General features: G+C 50.1%; 2 protein-coding genes across 2 annotated transcripts in view; one reads left to right on the top strand and one right to left on the bottom strand.

Moving 5' to 3' along the window:
- Positions 1–405: 405 nt before the first annotated feature.
- On the bottom strand, positions 406–24823 carry LOC141580694 (uncharacterized). Its single transcript, XM_074383173.1, has 4 exons — positions 24670–24823; positions 9021–9500; positions 2101–2331; positions 406–1282 (listed from the first exon to the last, which is right to left on the bottom strand). Exons 1-3 carry the CDS (start codon positions 24821–24823, stop codon positions 2267–2269), a joined length of 699 nt encoding a protein of 232 aa, XP_074239274.1. The 3' UTR covers positions 406–1282; positions 2101–2266.
- The window catches only part of EMP2 (epithelial membrane protein 2), a 56144-nt gene continuing 39718 nt past the window's right edge, over positions 8766–25191 (top strand). The window contains exon 1 of the mRNA XM_003938738.4: positions 8766–8927. The gene's annotated coding sequence lies outside the window, so the exon portion shown is untranslated. The remainder of the gene's footprint in view (positions 8928–25191) is intronic.

Raw genomic sequence — 25191 nt, forward strand, 5'->3', positions numbered from 1 at the left:
CCACAGAGCGAGACCTCCATTTCTAAAAGAAATTTAAATTTACAGGATTAATAGGAAGCCTGATTGTTCACCCACTATGTGAAGACTTTGGTGGGAAAGCCATGGGTGAGACAAAGGAAATCTCTGCTCTCGGTAAGCTTGTGTTCTACTGCGGAATGAAGACAGTGGGTAAGAAAGCACACACTTGAAAAACGAAAATCTAATTACAGATTAGAAACAGGATTATGGCCGGGCGCGGTGGCTCAAGCCTGTAATCCCAGCACTTTGGGAGGCCGAGGCGGGTGGATCACGAGGTCGAGAGATCGAGACCATCCTGGTCAACATGGTGAAACCCCGTCTCTACTAAAAATACAAAAAATTAGCTGGGCATGGTGGCGCGTGCCTGTAATCCCAGCTACTCAGGAGGCTGAGGCAGGAGAATTGCCTGAACCCAGGAGGCGGAGGTTGCGGTGAGCCGAGATCGCGTCATTGCACTCCAGCCTGGGTAACAAGAGCGAAACTCCGTCTCAAAAAAAAAAAAAAAAAAGAAACAGGATTATGGAAGAAAAGCCCCTCAAGTGAGCATCTACACTGTGCTGGTTGCTGAAAGCAGAGTCCGGAGTCTGGAGGCTGAGGCTGCCTTATCTCGGACCCCCACCTCTCGGAGGGCATCAAACAAGGAAGGAACGAACAAGAACAACACACAGCCTGTGTCCAAAAGGATTTTGATCCCACGTTCAGAGGGAATTCCAGACTGTAAACGTACAAGGCCTTTAAAATCAAGAATCTCATTCATCCAGAATAGTTTACATACCTTTCTGCCGGGAGGAGAGAACAGGAAGAAATTCCTAGACCTCCCGCCATGTCATTCTTTGAATTTTGAGCTGTTGGACTGTGCATGGGGCAGAAGGGTAGAAATGGAAGACTTCCTCACTTCCCCACATCCACAGATTCCTCAGGATGCGAGAGTCTGGCCAGAGTCCTAAGGCTGAAGTTGCCTCCCGGGGCAGGCAACTGAGGTCACTGGGATTAGGAAGCTGTTTCCATGGTTTTATAGCCTAAGAGACAACTCACAAAAAGATACCCAGTAATCTTGGAAAGAAAAATAAAACATATACCAGTATGAAGTAGGATAATGAGCAGAACTGACCAGGGCTGGTTATGAAGTTCCATGAGATCAAGGGGCTCTGGGGACAAGTTGGCTCACTCGTTGCTATATTCGCAATGTCTCCAACGGTGTCTGGCACACAGGAGATTCCAAATGTGTACGCATTGAGTAAATAAGTGAACAAAAATCACTTTTCTGGCAGAAGAGAAAGAATATTTTGTAAAATTAAAAAATATATATTTAGAAAAGTACAAGGGTGGTGTGGTGGCGCACAGGTGTAATCCTAGCACTTTGATAGGCTGAGGTGGGGGGGGGATTGCCTGAGCTCAGGAGTTCAAGACCAGCTGACCAACATGAAACCCCCTCTCTAACAAAAACATAAAAATGAGCCAGGTGTGGTGGTGAGCACCTGTGATCCCAGCTACTCGAGAGGCTGACACACAAGGTGTGAACCAGGGAGGTGAAGATTGCAGTGAGCTGGGATCATGCCACTGTACTCCAGCCTGGGCAACCAAGCGGGATTCTGTCTAAGGAAAAAAAAAAAAAAGTACAAGGATGCTCTCATAGACTGAAGGATGGCATTTATGACTGTGCTTGAGATCCTGGGAAAATGACAGCCCACTCCTGGGACATTATTAACAAGAACATTTTTCTTTGCAAAACTTTTCAGTGCCAAACTGTTGTCTGCTCTTTTCACAAGATAGGCCAAGACAGCTGGCCTCCATCCTCCTTGCCACTGTGGGGACACCTGGGGACGTTCTTCTGTCATTTGCCAAGAACATCCCATGAGCCACCCTAGGTTCCAGACGTTCGGGTAGTAATGACTCTGGTGGTGGAGCACAACCCCCACCCCCTGCTTCCTGTTATCCTTTCTGACCATATTTCAGGGAAATTCAAATCTGGGAGAGCTCTGAAGCTCTATCCTGTGGTTCCAAGCCTCCTGATGAAAAGAGAACCAGAGTCAGGCAGCCAGATGTTTCTATGATGGGAAAAACCCGGGCACAGCCACTTACCTTTGTTCTACTCACAGACGTTTGCATTCATTTCATGGGATGGCTTTAGGAGACACAAAACAGCCTAAGACAGCATGGTTTTGGGCTGTTTCTCCATGACTGGAAATTCTGTGGTTGTTGTCTTTGGTGCTTAGTCAAACCCTCTTTGTCGTAAGTGAAACGGATACTATTTGTACTGTTCATTCTTATTGCATTTGCAGGATGTTTTATGACAGTGGTTTGCAGGTATTTCTGTAACAGAAATCAGAGATAAAAGGAGGCAGGAAAGGTCAGACTCAAAAGGTATGGCTCTACCCCCTAACTTCATGGGGAGAAGCTATGAGACCCACAGCTCTGAGCTTTAAGTTGCATGCTAGCTAGGGCTTGAAATCATTATCTCCATCCTGCCTCCAACCCAGTCTGCAGAGGTAGGTCACAGGGAGGAAATGGCCTCAAGAAAGCATGTTTCTCAGATTCCACTCAAGGGAATTCAGATTTCCTGATTCTTCATACAGTAGGGAAGAGTCTACCCAACCATCTGTCTCACAGCAAGATGGCAGCCAGCTGAGATGCCCTTAGAAGTGCTTTTGTGGCCAGGCACAGTGGCTCACGCCTGTAATCCCAGCACTTTGGGAGGCTGAGGTGAGTGGATCACCTGAGGTCAGGAGTTTGAGACCTGTCGTGGACCGTCCGGGACGGGTAGGCACGTCTACCTGGGGTCTCTCGACCTGCAAGAGGGTCCCAATACCTGGAAGAGGGAGTGCGCCTGGAAAAATAATAAAGACAGAGAGAGAGAAAGCGAGGTGTCCGGAGGGCTAATAGGCTGTGCCTAAACAGCAAATTTTATTTTTCAAAGGCCAGGAATAAATACACTTTCTTGGCTCTGGTTTATGTCATAGCAAGAGGAAATTCAAATGTATACCTTACATGGCCTATACAAGAGAGAAATCAGATACACAATGGTTGCAAGAGGAAATGCAAATGTATACCTTACATGGTCTATACAATAGAGAAGTCAGATATGCAATCAGTGGTTGTAAAAAGTAACAGAATTTCCTGTAATCACAAAGCTTGTTTACATCCAAACATTATTCCTCCTGGCTGCAGGTATCACTGGTTTGACCTTGTTTTAGAACTGAGATGTGAAAGGTTTTCTGGTTTTGCTCATCAGAATATCTTTTAATCGGATTCTCCTTTGTCTACTCCTGACTCAATTTAACTCAACTTCCCCATTGAGGAGTCTCTGAGTCAGAAATCAAAGCCATCCCTTATGGTGGCATTTGCTTTGCAAATATCGACAGTTAAACCATTAGGCAGTCAGGTAAGTAAAGAAAAAGTTAAAACTTACTTTTTTTTTGAGATGGAGTTTCACTCTTGTTACCCAGGCTGGAGTGCATTGGCGCGATCTCAGCTCACCGCAACCTCCGCCTCCTGGGTTCAGGCAATTCTCCTGCCTCAGCCTCCTGAGTAGCTGGGATTACAGGCACGTGCCACCATGCCCAGCTAATTTTTTGTATTTTTAGTAGAGACGAGGTTTCACCATGTTGACCAGGATGGTCTCGATCTCTCGACCTCGTGATCCACCCGCCTCGGCCTCCCAAAGTGCTGGGATTACAGGCTTGAGCCACCGCGCCCGGCCTAAAACTTATTCTTTTTTTTTTTTTTTTTTTTTTGAGATGGAGTTTCGCTCTTGTTACCCAGGCTGGAGTGCAATGGCGAGATCTCGGCTCACCGCAACCTCCGCCTCCTGGGTTCAGGCAAATCTCCTGCCTCAGCCTCCTGAGTAGCTGGGATTACAGGCACGTGCCACCACGCCCAGCTACTTTTTTGTGTTTTTAGTAGAGACGGGGTTTCACCATGTTGACCAAGATGGTCTCGATATCTTGACCTCGTGATCCACCCGCCTCGGCCTCCCAAAGTGCTGGGATTACAGGCTTGAGCCACCGCGCCCTGCTCTAAAACTTATTCTTAAAGAGAGAGTCATACAAAGGTTAAAAGCAGGAACCGGTTGCCGGCAGGGGGTCACTCGGTCTAGCAGCAACGCATAGTTTTAGGCCCAAACGATATTGTGGTTGATATTAGAAACTGATCATTCATCTTTCAGTTCCTATATTTCCGGATAGCTCGACTGCCTCCAGTAGGAAACTGTGTTTGGGATCAAACTCACCCTATAGTGAGACTCACGCCTTTTGGGGGTCTCACACGGGAGTGTTCCCCACAGAGACCAGCTTGGCTAACATAGTGAAACCCCATTTCTACTAAAAATAGAAAAATTAGCCAGGTATGGTGGCAGGTGCCTGTAATCCTGGCTACTCAGGAGGCTGAGGTAGGAGAATCAGTTGAACCAGGGAGGCAGAGGTTGCAGGGGCTGAGATCGTACCACTGCACTCCAGCCTGGACGACAGAGCGCGACTCCACCTCAAAAAAAAAAACCCAAAAAAAAAGACAAATCGTTAGGTGCAGCCCACTCTCAAGGGGAGAGAACTACACAAAGGCATGAACACTGGGAGGTGCAGGGGCACCAAGTTATCTTAGCAGCCTATGTATCCAGTTTGTTTTCAAAGGAAACAGCCACCGAATGGAAGTTAGTAAAACCCCCGGCAGCTGTTAAGATTCAGCTAACCTGCCAACCAAAAGTGGATTATGATGGTTGAATCACATTCATGTTCAATCTATTCCCATCAGGAGTTTGTGGATATTTGAGAACATCTCCATCCTTCTTAGCAAGAGTCCACATTGTCTTCTTCATGACCTATGCTGCTACAACTGTGAGTTCTGTTTGGTTCTCTTAAGGTTGGGCATCCGATTTGCACCCAGGCATGGACACCCCTAGTCATTCATTCTAAGATAAGGAAAGAGTGAACAGGATCCAGTTACAAGAGACTGCAGAACCCTAAAATGTTCAAGCCAGAAAGACACATGAGAGATCACTGTATAATCAATTATCTTCTATCCCCACCCTGAACCAAGCCCCCATCCTCGGTGACTTTCCATACCTTCAAATGCCTTCCTTACAGTTCTTTCTCTCTCTCTCCATATAGACCAGTTACTGCTGTGAAAGAAACAGCCATGAACCACAGTGGCATGCAACAGTTAGCATGCATTTCCCATTTACATGTCTGCAGTTGGCTGGAGCAGCTCTGTGTCTCTGACCGAAATTCTGTAGGTCCTCTAGGGTAGGTCTACTCCACATGTCTTTCATTTTCTGGGACCACTAAGCTACCAGAGATACACTATGCTCGTAGAAATGGCAAAAGAGTAAGAGGGCAAATCCTACTGTTCAGGCACCCTTCCATTCTTTGTGTGTGTCATCTTTGCTAATATCTCATTGTCCAAAGCAAGTCACATGGCCAAGCTCAAGATGAAGTTGAAGAATATACTTCTCCCATCATGAGGCTATGGCTAGGGTAGGGATATATATATATATATATATATGTATATATATATATATATATACTACTACTATAAGGGGCTGAAGAACTGGGACCAGAACTCAATCAAACACACTCTTACTTTCCCCCACACCAAATTCATTATTGAAACACCAGAAGCAGGGATACAAGCAGGTATGAGGCAGGTTTCTGTTTCCCATTTTCCTGGATAGACAGGAGTATATATAAAGACAGAAAACAAAGAACAGCAAGTAGCAGGTGAATGGGACAGGCAGGTGAGGCTCTGGCGAGGGTCTGGAAACAAGGGAGAGGAGTAACTGGCCCATTCCTTTCTCTGGCTCTTGGAGAGGCATCTTGGGGTCTGGTCAGGTTCTTCCCAGTTGGGACACACTCCACCAGTTGGTGGCTTCGGAGATAGTACAGGGAGGAGGCATCTCTTGGCTCTGAATCAGAGTGAGAACATGACTCTCTTTTCCAAGGATCTTGCAATCGTTCTGATAACAACAGGGGAAAGACTTCTCTGTGTCAGCATGCTTTTAAAATCTTGCTGATCACCCCCATCAATTTTTTTTCAGAGACGGGGTCTTGCTATGTTGCCTAGGCTGCCTCAGAACTCAGGCTCAAGTGATCCTCAACCTCAGCCTTCTGAACAGCTGGGACTACAGGTAAGCACCACCACACCTGGGTCTCTTTTTAATAGACTCTAAACCTCACAGGTGCACAGAGTCTTCCAGGCAACAGTATCTGGCTGCAATTTACTACCACTGTTTTATTTCAATAGTGTTTATATTCATAAGTTCGTCTTCTATTTTTGGCAGATAGCACTGGCTTCCTGTTTACCATGGCAATATAGGGCTTTCTTTTCAAACAAACATACTAAAATAAACAGAGTTAATTTAAATAAAACAATTAAGGGAACACGAGTTCAGGTGGAAGGTGGATATGGCAAAAATTAAAGCTTGAGTGTGGTTAGCATTTGGTAAACAGTGATAGAGTGGAAAGAGGAGAAGGGTTTCCTGCAGTCAGTCTGGGTTCAAATCCAAACTTTATAGATTGTGTAGATCCTTTGGGCAAGTTACTGATATAGCTTCTCTAAGCCTCAGTTTCTTCATGATAAAATGAGGGTAACTTGCTTTGCAGGGCTGCCATGTTCTATTGAAGGTTATGTTTGTGAGTAAGTGGCACACACTAAGCCCTCGGCAAACGCAGAAACCTGCCTGCTCCATCCCTTACCTGGGCTTACTCTTCTGTGAGACTTTGGGGGTTTCTCTGTCCTCCGCATGGCCATGGGCAGGTAGGTGGGCCCTCTTGGCCGTCCTCTATAGCAACCACACCCCACTCTCCTCCCCTTTTATGGAGGAAGAAGATGACTCAGTTCATATTAGTGCCTTCCTGTCCCCTCTCCAGCTCCAAACACACACACACACACACACACACACACACACACACACACACACACAGAGTTATCTTGGGGGATGAGAGTCTTGTCTTGGTTAACCGTAGAATTCCAGGAGATTTGGCAGGTCAGACCCTAGGCCAACTTGGGAAGCCCAAGGCCTGGGGGAGGGGGTGGCCCTTTGGAGGGGATCTCAAATCCCCCAAAGATCTCTAATTTAGACCCAGCAAGTCCCTCTCCTGACAGAGCTCCTCAGTAGGATTAAAAATAGATGATCAACAGAAAAGATAAACAAGGAGTCCAACCAGAGCACATGATTGCACAATAAATTAATATTTCTTAAAAGGGCTTCTCATTCTCTTGTCAGTGGCACAAGTCAATTTTATATTTTAAGAACTGTTAAATTAAAAGTCTTAAAATATACTGTTGTAGGTATTTTAAAAGTATACTATTTAAGTATTTAACTATACTATTTTAAGACTTGTTAAATTAAAAGTTTTAAAATATACTTTTATATGTTGTGGCCCTGTTTGGGAATTTCTTCGATTTAAAAAAAATACACTGACTCCCACTTCCTCCTTCCACACACGTGATGGAGCTCAGGTGCCTCTGGTCTCAGCCCCCATCTCCCAAGACTGTCTATAGCAGATCAGCCCTCTCAGTTTCCAGATGGGGAAACTGAGGCTGGAAAGAAAGGCAGTTCCTTATCTTTTGATGTCATTTCCGGGGACACTAAATTCCAGGACTGTGGGTTGAAAGGCTGTGGTGAGTGGTTTGTGTGAGAGTGTGTGTGTATTGGTGGGGGGAGTGAATAGGGGATCCTGGAAGAGTCTAAAGACTGGTTGCTGGGCGTCTCACACCAAGGCCAGGACTGCAGGTGAGACAATACAAATAACAATGGCTGACGTCTCTGGGGCAGGTACCATGAACCAAGCATGGTGGACCTATTATCACCTTCAGACCTTGCAACCCAAGGAAACAGTTCTTATAATCACACCGATTTCCAGAAGAGGAAACGGAGGCAGGAGAGCTTTTGGACGAGCTTGTAAGTTCATAAAAGGCCAGAGAAGGCCGGGCGCAGTGGCTCGGTCCTGTAATCCCAGCACTTTGCGAGGCCAAGGTGGGCAGATCACAAGTTCAGGAGTTCGGGACCAGCCTGGCCAATATGGTGAAAGGCCATCTCTGCCAAAAACACAAAAATGAGCCGGGCGTTGTGGTGGGCGCCTGTAGTCCCAGCTACTGGAGAGGCTGAAGTAGACTCGCATGAACCTGGGAGGCAGGCGGAGATCGCACCACTGCACTCCAGCCTGGGCTACAGAGTGAGACGCCGCTTCAAAAAATAAAACAAAATGAAAGTCCAGAGCAGGGAGCCTGGATTCCAAAACTCCTGAGGGAGGAAGAAGAACAGGGAAGAAGCGGAGAGGAAAGGGGAAGAGAGGGCTGTGGAGGCCTGCAGGGAAGGGAGGCGCCTTGCTCCGGAGCCCCCTTTCTCCCTCTTCCCCTCCTCTCCACCATCCCCACCCCACTTCCCCTTGGCCCTTGCCCACGGCTCCGCCTAACTTGGCGAAGAGCCTCCGAGAGGTGGACTGGAACTGGGGGGCGCCTGGGCGCTCTGGGGCTCGGCCTCCCCCTCCCCGCGCCCCTCCCCGCGCCCCTCCCCGCGCCCCCTCCCCGCGCCAGCGGCCCCTCCCCGCGCCCCGCGCCCCGCCCCGCGCCAGCGGCCCCTCCCCGCGCCCCGCCCCGCGCCCCGCCCCGCGCCAGCGGCCCCTCCCCGCGCCCCCGCCCCGCGCCCCTCCCCGCGCCCCTCCCCGCCCCGCGCCCCGCCCCGCGCCCCGCCCCGCGCCAGCGGCCCCTCCCACTCGGCGCTCCCGGCTTCTGACGTCACGGCCCGGGAGGCGGAATCGGGGAAGGAGGGAGCGCGGGGGAGGCGGCTCCGCGCTGCCGCGAGGGCGGAGGGAGGGCGCGCTACCCCAGCCTGGAGCCTCAAAACAGCCCCGCGGCCTCGCCTCGCTCCGCGGCCCGTCAGTAGTTCCAGCTGCCAGCGCAGCCTCCAGCGCCAGGTGAGTTGGGGGCGCGCCCAGGGTGCGGAGCGACTTCAGGGGTCCCCAGGATCGCGTGCGCCGGGGCAGCAGGGACGCGACTCCTCCACTTACTGGCCCAGGAGCGGCCCCCGGAATCGGTGACGGTAACGTGGGTGGGGGGGCGAGGCACCACCCAGGCCGCCGACTTCCAGTCCACGCCGCGCTCGCTCGAGCCCCCGAACTCCACTTCGCCGCTTCGGGACAGCTTCCCACGCCTTCTGCGCCGAAGCGGGCGGGAAAAGTTTGCGGAGCAGTCAGGGAGCTTCCCCCTCTCCCTGCTGGACGCGCTCCCGGGGCTCTCGTAATTCAGGGCCATCCCTAGGTCGCGTGAGGGATCCCCGGGCAGCGTCCCCAGCCTCGCCGCGCGGGCAGGACTGGTGCGCCCAGGCCGGGCCAGTGGGTCCTCCTGAGCTGAGTTCACCCCTCTCCGCCCCCGCTGCTGCTCCGTCGCGCCCCCGAGCGGCGAGTAGAGACTTCTTGGGGGTTTGAAGTGGTGGGTGAGCCCGGAGGTGCTGCTGGGATGATACTGTCTCCCTGCCAAATCTATTAGGGCTTGGCGGGGCGGAGGGGGGGCTTTAAGTAGTCAAGACCACACCCATGGGTTACAGAGGGAGGGGAGACTGCAGCTCGGGGTGTGGATCCTACGTCCCCCTCCCCAAATCCAGGGACCTGAGCGCGCTCCAGGGAGGTCTTTTGGGTGAAGGTGTGCGGCTGACATGGGGACTCTGAAGCCACCACAGGGCAACGCTCTCCCTCCAGGCTCAGAGTCCAACGCCTGCCAGCTTCAGATTTGGGGAAGGAAGCACTGCCCCTCCCAAGCTCTGAAGGGGTGTGTGTGTGTGTGTGTGTGTGTGCGCGCGCGTGCACCTTGATTTTATAATTCAGCTGTGTCTAAATAAGGGGCTTGGAGAGGGACTTAAGAAGCCTGCAATTCAAATCGTGTGATTCCACTTTTATGAGATACCTAGAATAGGCAAATTTTATAGACAGAAAGTGGTTGCCAGGGGCTGGGGTGCCTGAGAACGGGAAGTTACTGTTTAATGGGACAGAGTTTCTGTTGGGGAGGGTGAACAAGTTTTGGGTATACACAGTGGCAACAGTTACACAGTATTGTGAAGGTATTTCATGCCACCGAATTGTCTACTTACCATTGGTTAAAATGATGATTAGGATGTTATGCAATTTTATCATGAAATTGTTTTTAAAAAACACCTCCAGCCACATCTGCACTCCAGTCTGAATCAGAGAGATCTTAGAACCGACACGCTATTGCTGGGCAGCTCTTCTTGGACTTTGGTCGTCCAGTTAAGAAAGCTTAAAGAGGATGAGGAAGGGACCGGGTGCTGGTTTCCCAGGAGTCACACAAGCTGCTGGAGATTTGCAGTTGCTGGTGTTCGCCCTCCATCTCGGTTTCTCCCTGGGAGCCTCACCCCTGAGCTGTTTCCAGCACACTCCCCTGTTACAAGTCGGGAAATTCAGGCCAGCGATCCAAGCCAGCTTGCTCAAGGCGGCTGAGCTGGTAAACGCAAAGAACTAGATCTCGACCCTCCATCTGCCTCCCAAGCCCTCCCCTTCTTTCCACCTGGAGATTCCCTGCTGATTTGCAGGGAATGAGGGGAAACCCTTCTGGGGAAACCAGGGCGTGGATGCCCACGGGGGCCTTGGCAAAGGCCAAGCTCACAGCCCAGGGAGAGGCATGGGGGTGGCAGGAAGGTGCAGAACCTGTTTTCTCACTGAGGATTTTTGAATCTCACCACCTCCACCCCCGTGGGGAACCGGGGAGTCAGTTGAGTAGGTGGCAGAGCACCGGCCACATAGCCTGGGGCCTCCTCTGCCCCTCAAGTGGAGAGATTGGGATGTGCCTGAAATCCAGAGAACGTGTTTGTGTTGGAAACCATGGAGCTGACCGGCTGGGTGGGTGAGGGCAGGGCCAGGCGAGAAGAGGGTGGGACTTGGGGCTGACACTGCTCCACCCCTGGTGGGAGGAGGGAGTAAACCTGCTCTGGCTGGCGTCACCCCAGATTAGGGTCTAGCTAATGAGGAGCTAACAGGGGTTGGTGGCATTTGTGGCTAGGAGCACATCCCTTTAGCAACCCCTCCCTGCTCCCCTAGTCCCATCCCAGTAATGGCACTTAAATCTTTTCTTCCCTGAATGGAAGTGAATGTTTCACCTCAGTTTCTCTGCCGCTCACATACTATCTTTGTAGTAGGAGCTAAAACCGCATGCCAGTGTGCACAGACTCCTCATTTTCCAGCAACAGGTAGTTCACAGGAAGGATCAGCCAGCCCATTTTTCACCCTAGGCATAGAATGACACTCCCTTGCCCTCACCTCGGCTCTACGGCCTTCCTGGTTGGTGAGGGCGCAGCAAAGGCCACTTCTTTGTCATAGTAAACTCTGCTAGACATGACCAGGAAGGGAAGTCTGTCGAGATTAAAATACATAAATGTCTCTCCAGGCCAGATGAAGTGGCGCCGGATGCTGGCTGATTGGTGAGGTTTGTTTGGGAAGCAGGAGTCCAGCCACCCTCCAGTGGGCGGGGGGAAGTGTGTGTGTGTGTGTGTGTGTGTGTGTGTGTGTGTGTTTCAACATGTGGCTGCTTCCCAGCTCTGTGGCCAAGTGGGAACTCTGGCACGGGCTATGGGAGCTAAGGGGGAGACGGGACAGGGCGGGGCTCTCCATCCAGAGGGGAGGTTGCAGCCCTACTTACCCAAAGGTGGGGTGGGGCCCCAGAAACTGGGATTGATGGGGCAGAGCTCTACCAGAGGAACGCGTTAAAGGGCCCCCTTGGGATGCCTGTGCAGAAGGGGTGTGTGTTTGGGGGTGTCTCAGGAGGGCAGGTGATTGGCAGCAGCAGCTGGAATGAAGGAAGAGGTTAGTTGGCATCATAGAAAGGACCAGAGGCCTGACTTTTGGGCGATGGCCTCAGCACGTGCAGGGGGAGAATGGGGACTGGTGTGATGGCGGTGGGAGCGGTGGTTCCCCTTCTCCCCCCAGGAATGGTGACGTCTGGCTCCCTGCAGAAGTTAGCCAAAGTATGCAATTTCAGCAGCACTGTGGCAGCAATCAGATGCATCTGGCCCTTGTTAGGGACAGGCCGGGGGGAGTCTAAAAATATCAGAGGCAGAGCTGCCACCCAGCGAGAGTGGCGGGCTGGTAACCTGACACCTGGGTGGAGGCTGGCAGTGGTGACCGGTCCTGCTCCACTCCCCAGGTAGTCAGCCTCCTCCGGCGCCTGAAAGGGTGAGAGCTCACTGCATTCAGGGCAGCCCGGGGCTAAGATTGGAGAATTTCAGGGTGCAATGATATTAGAAAGCCCCAGTGTGACACTCACAGCCAGGGACACTCAGAGAGGTGGAGTGACTTGCACAGCAATTTGGCAGCTGACCCAGGACTAGATCTAGGTCACAGTTGAGGGGAGTTCAGTGGGATTCCAGGCCCAGGTCCTCAGGATCTGGGACCCTTATGGCACATGTCATCTGTCCAGGATGCTGGATTTCTGTGTTCCTGTGCTGATGTGGCCAAGAGCTGTGCTCAGGCAGTAGGTCACTTCCCACTGAGCGCTGGGTTGGTCTCGGGCTCAGCTGTTGAACCCTGGGAATGCTGGCCCATCTTGGGGCAGGATGTAGGGAGGAAGGTGGCTGGAGGAGAACCGGCCAGATGAGTCCCTCCCTCCTTCCTGTGCAGTGACACTGTTGGTTTTGTTCATGGAGTATCTCCGGTGCTTAATGAGTAGTTGTTAAAGTGAATAATTGAATTCCTGGGGCTCTCACCTTCCTTGGTAAGCCAGGTGTCTGATGATCTAAAACGGACTGAGGGCAAAGAGGAGACTTCTCCAGTTCCTGCTCTTTAGGGACGGGCTAGATGACATCAGCTTCCTAGAACTCTGGGTCCAGAGCTGAGGGAGGGGTCACCAGGGTGTTATGTGGCACCAGGATTGTCCCGAGAAATCTAGGATGCAAAATAGCCATCACCATGCAGGATAAGAACACAGACAAGCAAGCCCCTTGGTGTAGAGCACTCATAATCTAAGATCAAGCAAGTTTTCCCAGTAGAAAAGTCTTGCACTTTGAAGATTCCTCTTTCTGGTGATCTGATCACAAACTTCTCTGAACTGTCTTTCCTCAAAATGCAATGAATTTTAAAAATTTGCAGTAAATAAATAAGACCCAAAGTTATCTTATTCATCTTATGAATGCTTTCCAAAACATGTGACCGCTGGTGGTGCACAAGATAATTCTCAAAGGCCCATGGCATAAAAACCAAAAAGAATAATTATGTCTTCTTCTTGGTTGGTGTTGGGGGAAAAAAGTGTAAGTATTACACAAACCCAAGGTTTCACAGATACTTCTTTTTAGGTTGAAACAAAAGTTGATGCTGTCAATTTTAAAACATTCTAAGATACTTAAAGAATATAGTTAATAAGCACAGTGGTCCTTGGGTTTGGCAAAAGTCTGAGTACTAGAGTGCCTGCTTTTTGGGAGATGATTTTTTTTGAGATGGAATTTTGTTTTTGTTGCCCAGGCTGGAGTGCAATGGCGCAGTCTGGGCTCACTGGGTTCAAGTGATTGTCCTGCCTCAGCATCCGGAATAACTGAGATCAGAAGCATGTGCCACCACACCTGGCTAATTTTGCAATTTTAGTAGAGACGGAGTTTCTCCATGTTGGTCAGGCTGGCCTCGAACTCCCGACCTCAGGTGATCCGCCATCCTCAGCCTTCCAAAGTGCTGGGATTACAGGCATGAACCGCCACGCCTGGTGTGAGATGGTTTTATAAGAGGGGCCAGAATGGACATGTCTCACTTTTAGAAGCACACCTCATCTAGAAGTATCTGGGAGATCCCAGCTCAGGCCCCTCTTTTGCAAAGAGGCCTCTGTTCAGCTTCAGACCGAAACCTGTCACTTAGCTTCCTTCATCTTTTTTTTTTTTTTTTTTTTTGAGACGGAGTTTCGCTCTTGTTACCCAGGCTGGAGTGCAATGGCGCGATCTCGGCTCACCGCAGCCTCCGCCTCCTGGGCTCAGGCAATTCTCCTGCCTCAGCCTCCTGAGTAGCTGGGATTACAGGCACGCGCCACCATGCCCAGCTAGTTTTTTGTATTTTTAGTAGAGACGGGGTTTCACCATGTTGACCAGGATGGTCTCGATCTCTTGACCTCGTGATCCACCCGCCTCAGCCTCCCAAAGTGCTGGGATGACAGGCTTGAGCCACCGCGCCCGGCCAGCTTCCCTCATCTTTAATGAGGGTCATGATTCCACTCTGAGGACCTTTGCTGGTTGTCTCAGGATCAGAGGAGATGATAGATCGATGCACATGGAAGTGGCTTGATTTGTTTGTGGTTTGCTTGAACCACAGGAAGGCCGTGGGAGAGGCTGGCTTCCTCACTTTAATCTTGATGGGTTGTTATTAAACAGCTCTGTGCAGTCAGCTGCTGCAGGCTTTGGCAATACAATGGGGAATTTCCCTGTCTTCAGAGGAGGTTATAATCTGGTGATGGGGCTGACAAGTCCAAGAATGCAAACTTCAGGACCAGGGCCATCAGTTGTGGTTTCAGGAAAGCCCACCATATGTGGTATACAAAGGTTTCCTTAAGCCTGTGGGGCTGGAGATGGGCTTGGGAGGATCTTTCAAATTCCTCAAGCAGCGATGGTTCGAGAAAGGTCAGGAAGCAGGGAACAGTGAGAGAGTAGGCAGAGGTTAGCGGGTGTAGTGGCACATACCTAGTATTCCCGGCTACTTGGGAGGCTGAGGCGGGAGGATCGCTTGAGCCCAGGGCGTTAAGGCTGTCACCTCAAGGCTGCTGCCACTTCGAGGCTGCTGAGAGCTGTGATTGTGCCACTGCACTCCAGCCTGAGAGACAGTGAGACCCATCTCTTAATTTTTTTAAAAAAAGTATGTATAAATTTTTTTATTATTATACTTTACATTCTGGGTGGGGTATATGTGCAGAACGTGCAGGTTTGTTACATACAGGTATACGTGTGCCATGGTGGATGGCTGCATCCATCACCCTGTCATCTGCGCTGGGTTTTTCTCCTAATGCTATCCTCCCCTCTCTTCCCACGCCTATTATCCCTTCCCTGGGCCCCCAACCCCCGACAGGCCCTGGTGTGTGATGTTCCCTTCCTTGTGTCCATGTGTTCTCACTGTTCAAAACCCACTTATGAGTGAGAACATGCGGTGTTTGCTTTTCTGTTGTTGTGTCAGTTTGCTGAAAACGATGGTTTCCAACTTTATCCATGTCCCTGCAAAGGACGTGAACTCATCCTTTTTTAAGGCTGTGTAGTATTCCATGTTATATATGTGCCACATTTTCTTTATCCATTCTAACATTGATGGGCATTTGGTCTGGTTCCAAGTCTTTGCTATTGTGAATAGTGTCGCAGTAAACATACATGGGTATGTGTCTTTATAGTAGAGTGATTTATAATCCTTTGGGTATATACCCAATAATGGGATTGCTGGGTCAAATGACATTTCTATTTCTAGATTGTTGAGGAATTGCGACACTGACTTCCACAATGGTTGAACTAATTTACACTCTACCAGCAGTGTAAAAGCATTCCTATTTCTCCAAAAAAAAATATATGTATGATTTTGAAAAGGCAGAGATTATGAGCCAGGACCCTGCTTGAGGAGTAGTGGGTGCCTGGCTTGTCTTCAGTGCCGGGTACATGAAGGGAGGGTGAGGGAGGCCACAGTGTGGAATCGGCTTCCCTTCTATATCCCCAGGAACCTGGCTAAGGAGGCAGGCGTGAGGCTTCGCACAGAGCGCTGTTGGAATAGAATACCCAGTGATAGATAAGAAATGAAGAAAAGGAAAAATGGAAACTACCTCAATATTCATCAGTCATTCTGCACAATATTTTCAGCAGTTAAAAAGAACAAGGAGCCGCGCACGGTGGCTCATGCCTCTGATCCCAGCACATTGGGAGGCCAAGGCAGGTGGATCCCTTGAATTCAGGAGTTCAAAACCAGCCTGGCCAACATACTGAAACCCCGTCTCCATTAAAAATATAAAAAATAGCCGGGCGCGGTGGCTCAAGCCTGTAATCCCAGCACTTTGGGAGGCCGAGGCGGGTGGATCACGAGGTCAAGAGATCGAGACCATCCTGGTCAACATGGTGAAACCCCGTCTCTACTAAAAATACAAAAAATTAGCTGGGCATGGTGGCGCGTGCCTGTAATCCCAGCTACTCAGGAGGCTGAGGCAGGAGAATTGCCTGAACCCAGGAGGCGGAGGTTGTGGTGAGCCGAGATCGCGCCATTGCACTCCAGCCTGGGTAACAAGAGTGAAACTCTGTCTCAAAAAAAAAAAAAAAAAATATATATATATATATATATATATATATATATATATAAAATAGTTGGGCGTGGTGGCGCGCTCCTGTAATCCCAGCTACTTGGGAGACTGAGGCATGAGAATTTCTTGAACCCTGGAAATGGAGGTGGCAGTGAGCCGAGATCATGCCACTGCACTCCAGCCTGGGTGACAGAGCAAGACTGTCTCAAAAATGAAAACAAAAAAACAAGGTTTATCCATTGTACCAAGATGGGAAGAGCCCTATGGCATTACTGAGTTAAAAGAAAGAACAACCAGAAAAGGTATATGTGGAAAAATGTACTGTTCATATAAACATAACCAGAAATTCTTGTGTTTTCCTTGGCCTCACATGTTTACAGGAGGAACAGTGTCTGGAAGAGACATCCCAGCAGATCCATGCGGTTGCCTCTTGTGGGAGGCGGGGGAAGGAAGTGGGTTGAAAGGATATAATCTTATCTCAAGTCTTATCTGGAACTGAGAGACTGTCTTCATCAATTACCTACTTCAATGATAATGCACTCATTTTCCCTGAGCTTGGCAAGTGATGGAGGTTGTGCAGGTGTGAGGGTGGGGAGCTGGAGATGATGAGTTGGGCTGTGAGGTGTCAGAGACTCCATGGATGGCCCAGTTAGGGACTGTTTTGCAAATCCAGAGACCAGGCAATGGTGAGCAATCTGAGCAGGGGTCGTCCAGTCCCCATGGAGCATCCCCCTTGGGACCTCACATATCGGATGTCAATGAACATAATGTGTTTCCAGCCTGGGTGCTGTTCGTGGGGTTAACAGTGGCCAGGTGTGGTGGCTTAGGGCTGTAATTTAGAACTTTGGGAAGCTGAGGTAGAAGGATAGCTTGAGCACAAGAGTTTGAGACCAGCCTGGGCAACCTACATAAAAAAAAATATATAAATTAGCCAGGCATGGTGGCAGGCACCTGTAGTCCCAGCTGCTCTGAAGGCTAAGTTGAGAGTATCGCTTGAGCCCAGGAATCTGAGGCTGCAGTGAGCTGAGATTGCTGCTGCACTCCAGCCTGGGCAACAGAGCAAGACCCCCACCTCTAAAAAGAAAAAAACGAAACAAACAACAACAAAAAGACCGGGCAGACACGGTGGCTCATGCCTATAATCTCAGCACTTTGGGAGGCTGAGGCAGGTAGATCCCTGAGGTCAGCAGTTCCAGACCAGCCTGGCCAAAATAGTGAAACCCTGTATCTATTAAAAAAGTTTAAAAAGTTAGCCAGGCCTGGTGGCAGGTGCCTGTAATCCCAGCTACTCCGGAGGCTGAGGCAGGAGGTTCACTTGACCTTAGGAGATGGAGGTTGCAGTAAGTCAAGGATGTGCCGCTGCACTCTAGCCTGGGTGACATGAGCGAAACTCTGTCTCAAAACAACAACAACAAAAACCGTGCTGACCACTCCCTTTCACCCTGAAGTGAAGGGTTGTTTCTCTCATGGAAGTGATGGAGGAGGCACTTTGGGGTCCCAGTTCTCTTGTAGTGGACACTTGTCTTTGGGGTGGGGATCGGAGCTTCTCTAATTCATCGCAGTGTTCCAACCTTGAGGTCCACATCTGTCCCAGAATGAGAACTTAGTAATTGTGGCATGAACAAAATGGTGTCTGCTGAGGAGTGACAGGTACATTCTGAAGACATTAGGCAGATGCCTGTGGATTGTGGGGGCTGCAGGAGAGTGTGTACAGACATGTGGAGGGTCGAGGGGTGCTATTTACAAGCTGACTCCCAGGCTGTGACATTTATTCTGGAGATAATCCTGAATTCCTGAAGGCAGGAGTTTTCAGGTAGGTCATCTATGTTGATTGATTCCTTATGCGTTCATTCTAACATTTACTGGCCACCTACTATGTGCTGGGCAGTGAACAAAAATAGACTCGGCTCCTGTAATGAAATTTATCTAGCAGTGGGTGAAGGATCATCTGTGTGAGGGTCAAGAGAAACCCCCATTTTTTTTTTTTTTTTTTTTTTTGAGACAGGACCTTGCCCAGGCTGGAGTGTAGTGGTGCAGTCACAGCTCACTGCAGCCTCGAACTCTCAGGCTCAAGTGATCCTCTGTCCTCAGCCTCTTGAGTAGCTGGGACCACAGATGCACCCAGTTAATTTTTAAATTTTTTGTAGAGACTGGGGTCTCGCTTTGTTGCCCAGGCTGCTCTCAAATTCCTGGCCTCAAGTGATCCTCCTTCCTCGGCCTCCCAAAGTGCTGGGATTACAGGCGTGAACCACTGTGCCCAGCTGAAACCCAAATCTTTTAAGAGCCTTTGCTTGCCCTTATCTGTCTAGGATACAGAAGAAAAATGAAAAATCCCCTCTTTGTCCTGTTCCCTCGTTTACTTTTCTGAATAGATTTAGATCATCAGATGATATAATCTTTTGAGTAAAATGAGGCAGGGTAGCCTTGAGTCCTCTCTCTTATTCATGGGGAAAGTGTCTTGAAATTCAGATGGATGGTCACGAGCTCTGAAGCCCAGGGCCTGGAGTCCAGGAGAAGCTGACAGCGGTGGACCAGGCTGGTCTTTGCGCCAACAGTGGTGGCCTCTTAGTACACACCGCCACCACCCATCACCAGCTAACACTGAAAGCCGGGAGCCGTCCTCTGTCTCTTCATGCAGACCTTCAGTCCTTCTGTAATCCATCCCCCTCTTCATCTCAGTGGCGTCTGTCTTGGCCCAGACCGCTGCCATCTTTTGCCTTGACAATTACACAAGCCTCATGACCTCTGTCCCTGCAGCCGTTCTGGCCTTGCAGTCCATTTCCCATATGCATCCAGAAGGATCTTAACAGACCCAAAGCCGACCCAGTCTTTCTTCCCCCGCCCCACTTAAAATTCTTCAGCAGTTTCAACCGCTCCTTAGTGAAAACCAGGCCTCGCATGATCTGGCTCAGAGGTCCTTGGCTGGCTGCCCGCCCATCAGAATCTCCTGGGGAATCTGGATGGAATGCTGATGTCCAGGCCCCCCCTAAAAGTCATGATATCAGAATTTCTGGAGGCAGAGGCCAGGGCACTGGATGTTTTAGGTGCCCCAGTGTGGCTGGTGGTGAGACATACTGGTGTAACCCCTTCCCTGGACTCATCTCTCCGTCCTGTTGCTTTCTACTCTGGCCTAATTTCTTTTCCTTAGTTGCTGTACCTCTTAATTCCCTCTCACCGCTGCTTCTGCTGGCTCTTCCCTTGCCCTTCTTCTTCCACGTTCCCTTCCTCTCTCTGTCCAGCGAATTCTCTTCATTCCTTAAGACTTTTAAGGCTCATACCAGGCCAGGCATAGTGGCTCATGCCTATCATCCCAGCACTTTGGGAGGCCGAGGCAGGAGGATTGCTTCAGGCCAGGAGTTTGAGACCAGCCTGGGCAACATAGTGAGACCCCATCTCTACAAAAAAATAAAATAAAAATTAGCCAGCCATGCATGATAGCTCACACCTGTAATCTCAGCACTTTGGGAGGCTGAGGTGGGTGGATCACCTGAGGTCAGGGGTTCTAGACCAGCCTGGCCAACATGAAGAAACCTTGTTTCTACTAAAAATGCAAAAATTAGCCAGGTTTGGTGGTGCATGCCTGTTGTCCTAGCTGCTTGGGAGGCTGAGGCAGGAGAATTGCTTGAACCCAGGAGGTGGAGGTTATAGTGAGTTGAGATCATGCCACTGCACCCGAGTTCTGAGTGACAGAGCGAGACTCTGTCTCAAAAATAAAATGAAATAAAAATCAGCTGTGTGTGGTGGTGTGCGCCTGTAGCCCTAGGTACTCTGGAGACTGAGGCAAGAGGATTTCTTGAGGCTAGGAATTCAAGGCTGCAGTGAGGTATGATTGCACCACTGTACTCCAGCCTGGGTAACAGAGTGAGACTCTGTTTTTTGTTTTTTGTTTTTTTTTGAGACGAAGTTTCGCTCTTGTTACCCAGGCTGGAGTGCAATGGCGCGATCTCGGCTCACCGCAACCTCCGCCTCCTGGGTTCAAGCAATTCTCCTGCCTCAGCCTCCTGAGTAGCTGGGATTACAGGCACGTGCCACCATGCCCAGCTAATTTTTTTGTATTTTTAGTAGAGACGGGGTTTCACCATGTTGACCAGGTTGGTCTCGATCTCTCAACCTTGTGATCCACCCGCCTCGGCCTCCCAAAGTGCTGGGATTACAGGTGTGAGCCACCGCACTCGGCCCGAGACTGTTTAAAAAAAAAAGACTGGTCATTTTTTCAGGGATACTTTCTAGCCCTAAGTTAAGTCAGATTTTCTCCTCTGCCATTAGTTGTGTTGGTATTTGTTTAAGCCCAGCAAGGGCTGGCAGGCACAGGGACCATCGCTTCCTATCTGATAGTTCACCAGGGCACCCCAGTAACCATCAAGATACATCCCCAGCATCTCAGGAGACCCAGGGGAGGAGTGAGAGAAGGGCAATCCCGAGTCTTGGGGGAACCCTGAGCCGGAGGCTGCAGGGGCAGGGGGTTTGGAAGCCCTGAGAGGTCACTAGGGTCACGCCAGCTGCACCTTCTCCCTCCTGCAGTTGGCTCTGTCTGGAGTCACATCAGGCCTGAGTGGCATGATCAGTATCCGTTTATACCAGTGTGACATGGGGTCACATTCTTCCAGACCAGAGCCTGAGAGAGGCTGAATCATCGACACACCCAGAGTGGGGTCTGCATGCCCAAAGGCATTTGGAAATGACTTCTGTAGCATACAGGCAATGGTAAAGATGCTCATATGCATGTCACTGTATTACTTAAGTGTCCTTTGGCAAGTGATGCTGATTTTCCATTTACAGTGTGGTATATGCTTAAAAATGAATTGGGCTGGGTGATTCAATGATTACAGGCTCATGCCTTTAATCCCAGCACTTTGGGAGCCCTAGGTGGGAGGATCACTTGAGTGTAGGAGTTCAAGACCAGCCTGGGCAACATATGGAGACCCTAATCTCTACAAAAAATTAAAAAAAAAATTACCCAGGTGTGGTGGCATGCACCTGTAGCCCCAGCTACTCAGGAGGCTGAGGTAAAAACATCACCCGAGCCCAGGAGGTCAAGCTGCAGCAAGCTGTGGTCATACCACTGCATTCCAGCTTGGGCAACAGAGGGAGACCCCGTTTCACAAACAAAAAACAAAACAGAACAAATGTTTTAAAAATGAATAAATTTAAGCTTAATGTGTTTTAAAGGAAACTGTAAGTAATGAGTAGAACAGGTGGTGCACACACAGAAGTAACCCCAGTGGTGTGACTGACACTGGGGGCCCGCCTAGGTGCGCTTTGCTGGATCATGTGCCTGTCTCCTCCAGCTGTCATAAGTGCAGGCTTCAAATGATTTTCTTCTGGCTTTCACTCAAGAGCCTCCCTTAGAAAATCCCTAGCACACCCAGGCTGGGTGGCTCAAGCCTGTAATCCCAGCACTTTGGGAGGCCGAGGTGGGTGGATCACCTGAAGTCAGGAGTTCGAGACCAAGCCTGGCCATCATGGTGAAACCCCATCTCTACCAAAAATACAAAAAATTCGCCGGGTGTGGTAGCAGGCGCATGTAATCCCAGCTACTCAGGAGGCTGAGGCAGGAGAACCACCTGAACTCAGGAAAGCAGAGGATGCAGCGAGCCGAGATTGTGCCATTGCACTCCAGCTTGGACAAGAGTGAAACTCTGTCTCAAAAAAATAGAAAAGAAAAAAAGAAAATTCCTAGCACAAGAATTTGCACCCTAACCTCTGCTTCTAAGTAACTGGACCTAAGATGGTGATGCTCAGGGAATGTGGCTTTAATCCGACCCTCCTCTTGGTCTGTCTCGGAGGAACTGTGGCCCAGTGAGCAGGTGGCACTTGCCCCAGGTTGCCCTGTGACTCCCTGGCAGAGCCAGGTGGAGGAAGCCAAAGATAAAGGAAGACGCACCAACGTCTTTTCCTCACTCGCTGGTGTGTTAGTGGGACCAGGTTTGCCACTCTAGCAGCAGGGTCTTGGTGTTGGGAAAATAAGTCAGTTCTCTTTCCCAGGAGGCATCGTGAAAAAAGGACTTGCTTTGGTACCCAGCAATCTGAGAGGCACTTGTGAATATACATGTAAACATGTAATAATACATTTTATATGTGTGTGTGTGTATATATATATATATATATAATGTTGGTATATATGCTATACTTGACTGCAATTCACCAGGAACATGAGGCAGCTGGTGCTTCAAATATTTTCACTTAAGGGCCAAGGGAAGTGGTTTGCAAACCCTACTGTTTATTGGAATCACCAGGCATCTTCTTTTTTCAGACAGAGTCTCGCTCTGTTGCCCAGGCTGAAGTGCTGTGGTAGGGTCTCGGCTCACTGCAACCTCCGCCTTCTGGGTTCCAGTGATTCTTCTGCTTCAGCGTCCTGAGTATCTGGGATTACAGGCGCCTCCATCATGCCCAGCTAATGTTTTGAACTTTTTTTTTTAAGTAGAAACGGGGGTTTTTTAAGTAGAAACAGCTTTTTTTTTTTTTTTTTGAGGCGGAGTTTCGCTCTTGTTACCCAGGCTGGAGTGCAATGGCGCGATCTCGGCTCACCGCAACCTCCGCCTCCTGGGTTCAGGCAATTCTCCTGCCTCAGCCTCCTGAGTAGCTGGGATTACAGGCACGTGCCACCACGCCCAGCTAATTTTTTGTATTTTTAGTAGAGACGGGGTTTCACCATGTCGACCAGGATGGTCTCGATCTCTCGACCTCGTGAGCCACCGCGCCCGGCTAGAAACCGCTTTTTTAAGTAGAAACGGGGGTTTCGCCATGTTGGCTCGTCTTGTCTCGAACTCCTGATCCACCCACCTTGGCCTCCCAAAGTGCTGGGATAACAGACATGCGCCACTGCGCCCCGTCTTACCAGGCATCTTTTAGCACCTGTTGGTGGTGGCCGTCCCCAGAGGTACTGATTTAATTGGTTTAGAGTAAAGAAAGCCCCAGTGCTATGCCCTTCTTACTTCCCGCAGCCTGATTTCTCTGCAGCCCTGGCACTGTCGCAAATTGATCGTGCTTAAGCCTTTGTGTGTTACCTGTGTCTGTCTTCCTTCATTCTATAGCTCTGGGCTATAGAATGAGGTAAGATGACGGTGAAAGGTATGACTGTTCCACTCCCAGCTCTGCCACTTACTGGGGGTGTGACCCTTGACAGGCTACCTAACCTAGCTACCCCCCCACCCCGTTTTCTCATCTATAAAACGGGGATTGCTATGAACCTAAGCAGACAGTACTCTGATGGAAACTATCTCAAACGCCTCCATTCTTCCATTTTCCCCTTGCTCTTGGGGTATTTCGTGCTGCACACAGTGGTGTCTCATCTCAGCCACTGCAACTTCTGCCTCCCAGGTTCAAGCGATTCTCCTGGCTCAGCCTCCTGAGTGGCTGGGATCACAGGCGCGCACTACCACGCCCAGCTAATTTTGCATTTTTACTAGAGATGGGGTTTCTGGTCTCAAACTCCCAACCTCAGGTGATTGGCCTGCCTCTGGCAGGATGTGAATCAGGAAGAGCTTTGGTTTGCTATATGACGGTGGGGCGGCCCTGGCAGTCCTCTTGCGGGGAACCCAAGTATCCCCACTTTGCCTTTTCCTCAGGGGGTCTTAGGGCTCCTGGAGAACTAGTGTCCCGTCCTGCTGAAGCCCACCTTGGACTTGACCCTCCACGCCTGGCCTTACCTTGAGCTTCCTGGCCCTCTGTCCTTCTCCCTCCCTGGGCTGTGGACCGAATGCTTGGATCACCCACCCAGGTACGTTCCAGAGCTTGGTCTGAGCCCCTATTCCCCTTGCCGCGGGCATCCTCACTGGTGTTTCCAAGCAGTCTCCAAGCAGATCATGATCCTTGGAATTATTCATATTCCCTGCCCTCAGAGGAGTCAGAGAGCCGGAGGCTGTGGGGCTGCCAAGGGGAAGAGAATGCTATACTGTCACTTTGACACCCCCTCACTGGAGATTTCCTTGCCAGCCCTGGAGGCTTGAGGCTTCTTGGTGAGACCTGGAGTGGGGCTGAGAACACCGTTGAAAACAGCGTTGCTCATTCATTCCACTGTTAATGACTTGAATATCTGCTGTGGGCAGGCACTGTGCTGGGCATGGGGACAAAGCAGTGATGAGACAGACATAAATACCTGCCTGTTGGGAGCTTCCACGCCTGAGAGGCAAGACAGAAAGAAGAAGTGTGCAGAGATAAATAAGAAAACAGCAGATGATGTTCAGTGATTCAAGAGCTGAAGGCCGGCAGCTCGTGTAGGCCAGAACATCTGGGGAGGCTTCTCTGCTGACTTAGGAGTTGGGGCTGAATGAAGAGAAGCCAGTTACACCAACATCTAAGAATGTTCCAGGAAGAGCGAACTGAACATGCAAAGGTCCCACTATCCCGAGGGGTGGGAGGTGAGCTTGGTTTGTTGTGGGGAAAAGAAAGGGCACTGGTGTGGGGCATGAAAGCGACCTGACAGTTCTTTTGAGCTCTCTGTGAGGGCCGGGTCCCAGGGGTCCATGTCGCCCTGTCCTCCCACAGTGCCTGCAAAGAGCCTCACATGCTCTGTGTACTCAGTGAACACACTGATGGTCACGTAGCCACCGGTGGAAATGGGGAAACACATGCCCCACCTCTTGGGCCATTCAGGGCAGTGGAGAACTGGCTCTGCCCCAGGCCCTGGCGGGTAGCTGCTCACTTGTAGCTGTGGCATGGTCTGAGCGTTGAGAGGGATCCTGGCCCAGACCAGCCCTTTAACTTAAGACCGTGGCTCCTGACCCATGGCTTCCACCCTCCCTCCCCCAGCAGAGGCAACAGAGGGCCCTTTGATCAGGGTGTCCTTCTTGCATTAGACCCAGGGGGACAGAAGTATTGAAATACCAGCTTCCAGTGAACTCATAACTTCCTGGTTTTTAAAAATCTTTGTTTAATAAGGTGTTTTTTGTTTTTTTTTTTTTTTTAAAAGATTCTTTTTGTTGTGTTCCTTTTTTTAAA

This window comes from Saimiri boliviensis, chromosome 12, assembly GCF_048565385.1.
Source record: "Saimiri boliviensis isolate mSaiBol1 chromosome 12, mSaiBol1.pri, whole genome shotgun sequence".
Classification (NCBI taxonomy): domain Eukaryota; kingdom Metazoa; phylum Chordata; class Mammalia; order Primates; family Cebidae; genus Saimiri; species Saimiri boliviensis.